The sequence below is a fragment of the Erigeron canadensis genome, chromosome 7, assembly GCF_010389155.1.
Source record: "Erigeron canadensis isolate Cc75 chromosome 7, C_canadensis_v1, whole genome shotgun sequence".
NCBI lineage: Eukaryota > Viridiplantae > Streptophyta > Magnoliopsida > Asterales > Asteraceae > Erigeron > Erigeron canadensis.
This window is the reverse complement of record NC_057767.1, coordinates 12836834-12841193: the sequence shown is the minus strand read 5'-3', so window position 1 is coordinate 12841193 and position 4360 is coordinate 12836834. Positions and strand designations below refer to the sequence as shown.

The window sequence follows — 4360 nt, the reverse complement described above, 5'->3', positions numbered from 1 at the left end:
TTCAAGTGAGGGACGGAAGGAGATTCCTTCCCCCATCCCCAAGGAATGGAGATTCCATCAAATGAGGGAATGTTAACATTCCAACGGAATGTGAATTCCTCCATCTTTAACCAACCAAACACTAAAAAATGGAATTCAATTCCAATTCCATCAGATTCCATCAAATTCTGTGAATCAAACGCGACCTCAGAATCTCATCTCAAATTCAATCAAACATCCGTTATTTTTAGTCACGCCATTGAAGTTTTCTAACATGCTCAAAGATAAAATAAATTTCAACAAATTACAAGATTTTATTATAAAGATTGGTTGTATTTAGTCAATATATACATGCACCCATCCAATTACATTAATTGCAATAATAAAGTTACAAAGTGATGGCAAAATGAACAACCTCCACTTTAGTCTTTAGCTTCCTTTAAATAAAATGAACCGGTATTTAAGGGTTCAAAGTCTTCTATTTTCTTAAAACCTCCCACTCTTTCATGTTACACTACCATAACTTTCATTATCAAATTCAATACTAATTCATCTGTATATGTATGCAAACTCTCTTTCATCTTACCATATACCATATTTGACTAAATCTTCTCTTAAACCATAATAAAACAACCCATTTTAAGAAATATTTTAGTGATCAAAGTTGAAACTACTTGCTAAAAAGTTGTAACCCTTTTTAGCTTGGTTCATGATGGATGGTTTCAAACTTGTTAAAGAAGGTGATCAAATGGATTTGCCACCCGGGTTTCGATTTCATCCAACAGACGAAGAATTGATCACTCATTATTTGTGTAACAAAGTTTTTGACAACAAATTTTGTGCTGATGCACTAGGTGAGGTAGATATGAATAGAATTGAGCCATGGGAGTTACCTAGTGAGTCTTTCTTTTTCCTAATTAATATTTATGTTCTATGAAAATTTGTCACTTTTTTTTTGTCATGTTTTCTATAATCAAAATTCTCAAATTTAATTGAGTTTCTTCTTATGGTGATTTTGAATAAAGGGTTGGCAAAAATAGGCGAAAATGAGTGGTACTTCTTTTGTCTAAGGGATAAGAAGTATCCAACTGGAACAAGAACAAATAGAGCAACTGCAAAGGGGTATTGGAAAGCTACTGGCAAAGATAAAGATATATTCAGACGAAAATTACTTGTTGGAATGAAGAAAACTCTGGTTTTTTACAAAGGAAGAGCTCCTAAAGGTGAAAAAACAAATTGGGTTGCTCACGAATATAGATTAGAAGGCAAGTCCTTCCAAACGCTACCAAAATCCGCTACGGTAATAATCAATCTCTCGTTATCCATACATTTAATCTTCTTACTCTCTTTTTTTTTTGTTGTTGTGAAAATCATGTTACTGTGGCGGAGCTACTTGTAAACCAAAGGGTCGGGTTGAGCCCATTAACAAATTTTTGTTTAATTTTTAGAAATAAGTATAATTATGAAACTTTGAATTTGTTTTGTTTTTCTTTTAACAGATGAGATTTTATTAAAATGTTTCGTCAAGGTGCCTAGGCAATAAAAAAGAGCATTACAGTTGATTTTGTATGCAATCATTACTAATTTTCGTTATGTACAATGTAACAGAACGAATGGGTGATTATTCGCGTGTTTCACAAGAATTCTAGTGGCAACAAAGTCCATATTTCAGAGCTGATGAAGATTAATTCAAATAAAAATGAATCAATTCCAGTTTCACTGCCACCATTGATGGACTACCCTATGGTTGCGTGTGATGGCACGATACAGAAACCGATCATATCTGAGCCACCACACGTACCCTGCTTCTCCAATCCTATTAACATCGAAGAAAAAAACATCTACAACAATTTTCTAAACAATCCTGAACTCAACTTGTCTTCAAATTCCAGTCTCCGTAGATTTGGATACGCTATTCCAACTGGACAATGTACATTTCCGACTAATGATAAAGCCATTTTGAGAGGTATGATTGGTGAAAATATGAAACTTGAAAAAGATATTGTGACAAGTTCGCAAGATACAGGGTTGATCACTGATATAAACAGTGAACTTTCATCGACTTTATTTGGTCCAATCGATATGGATTGCTTTTGGAATCAGCCAAATATCTATGAGAATTAATAGATAGCTAAAGATGGCTATTATGATGATGATAGAATTTGTTGATCTGCTTGATAAAGATTTGATGGTGCAAAGAATTTTCTGATATATGAGAGATGGGTATTGAAGATAATATATATTTTTATTATTTTTGTTTGTTGATTAATTAATTAATTAGTACAATAAGTAATTGTGTTTAAGACTTTAAGTATATCATATAAATTTTATGATATGATATTCAAATGTTGTGACATATGACAAGATTGAGTTGGTGGCTTAACTCATCTTTCTATTTGAACTTTCATCTATGGAGTTTAGTGATATCTTTTCAATGTTATTAACTAAACATGTTTTAACCTTTTCTTGATTTGATTAAGCTTGTCGATAAACTAAAGCTAATTATATTAATTCAAAAAATATGTATCACAGTGTTGTCTTGTATTCATAAGTTCATAAGCTATAGAGATTTGATCTCTCTAATATGCCCCTTAATTATCAACATTCCCAATGACTAAAACATATGATATATCAAAAATACATGTAATGAATTAATTCATAACATTTATCTCTTAACTCTTAATATAATCACACTAAACCCCTTGCATCAATTACTTTAATACTTTTATCAATAACTTACACAACTTGCCGTCGTCACTATTACCACAGGCCACCACGGATTGCCGCCCCCACCATAGTGCCACCATGATCATCATTGTCGTTGCATCACCACCACAGATTAACGTGTATGCCCGTTAAGTCAATGGTATTGTGGACATATATTGCAGCAGTCAAAAGAAATCCGCCTCCTTGCGAGGGGGGTCATACGAACTGGCCCTCAAGGCGGTTTAGTCGGTCAGTGAATGACTAATTTGTGGGAATGCCTACTTAATAATCCCAAAGTGAAATGTAACTCGCAAATGTTAGGATGTTAATGCATCTCAGTAAGGCTTTGATGTTAACTCAAATGAATAGTCATTCCTTGGAAGATGCTCTACGAGTTTGTGTCGTTAGTACCTTTAACATACACGCACATTTAACATATGGTTCTAAACGTTGTTTTCTAACGCATAATGTCTTGGCCTTGTAACTATTATTCAGTCACGAAAGAACACTGTTGTACCGAGAATTTAGATGCCCATATATATCCACATGAGCGGCTAAGAGTAGTATATCTACTCAACTCGTAATGGACCAAACAGAGTGTTGAATTTGAACAAAAATAAAAATATACGCACAACACGCCATCACAGGACCCTGGAGCGGGGAATCACATAGTTGTACGTAATGTACCCACCACTCTGTCTGTTGTTAAATTATGTTGACGCAAGGGTACAACGGCAGCAGAAGCTAAGTGCTACAGCGCCAACTTGCGAAAGCAACACCGCCACGAGGACATTGTCTGCTTTGTATAGGTGAGCGAGCGACTCAACTATACTCATGGGATAAAACGTATCCTATGAGGAAGAGGAGTGCACGGTGCACCCCCCTATAAGAGGGTAACAACTCCTTCAACCGATGTGGGATGACTTTGGGTTAACATAAGGTAAAACCCAACAAATTATGAGTGAACCCATCTCAAATCATTCGATAAAAAAAGACGAGATTTGTAGACTTCATGATCACGATCGAACCAATACCTCTTTAATTACACCACTCATCACTTTTATCAAAACTCTTGTAATGTCAATTGTCAAGATCACCTTCTCACCATCACTACCGTTTTTTTCTCGGTCATTTCCCGTCACCTTCAAATTGAACCTCGCAGGACACCTTTTTAATGCCCCACAAGATCCTCAAATACCCAATTACATAAATGAAAAAAAAGTTCACTACGTCACTTAGATTGGTGAAGGGTATTACCCGAGCGTTAGACCGGCCCTTACCCTTGCTCATCGACCCACCAACTATTGTGACTTGTGACAAATGGTCTTAAAGCATCTCCTATCCTTGTTTTCAAAAAATTTAGAGTAAATTATACTTTTCGTTCTTAAAGTTGACACATTTTTCACTTTTGATCTCTAAACTTTAAAAATTATAATTTTGACTGTAAAGTTGGCCAATTTTTTCAATAATCGTCCTTTGGCCTTACGACGTTAAAAAATTGCCGTTAACGTACGCACGTGCTAGACACGTGAGGGCTGTAATGTCATTTCACCTTACACCGAGGGACGAAAAGTGAAAAAATAGCTACTTGAGGGACGTAAAGTGAAAAAATAGCTACTTGAGGGACAAAAAATGAAAATTATACAAATAAAATTATTCTTACATTCTTTCGCTT

General features: G+C 35.0%; 1 protein-coding gene across 1 annotated transcript; it reads left to right on the top strand.

Moving 5' to 3' along the window:
* The first annotated feature begins 493 nt into the window (after positions 1–493).
* LOC122608041 (NAC domain-containing protein 100-like) lies at positions 494–2234 on the top strand. The gene is made up of 3 exons (XM_043781123.1): positions 494–875; positions 1005–1279; positions 1588–2234. The coding sequence occupies exons 1-3, from the start codon at positions 689–691 to the stop codon at positions 2101–2103; spliced, it is 978 nt and encodes a 325-aa protein (XP_043637058.1). The 5' UTR covers positions 494–688; the 3' UTR covers positions 2104–2234.
* Positions 2235–4360: the final 2126 nt, after the last annotated feature.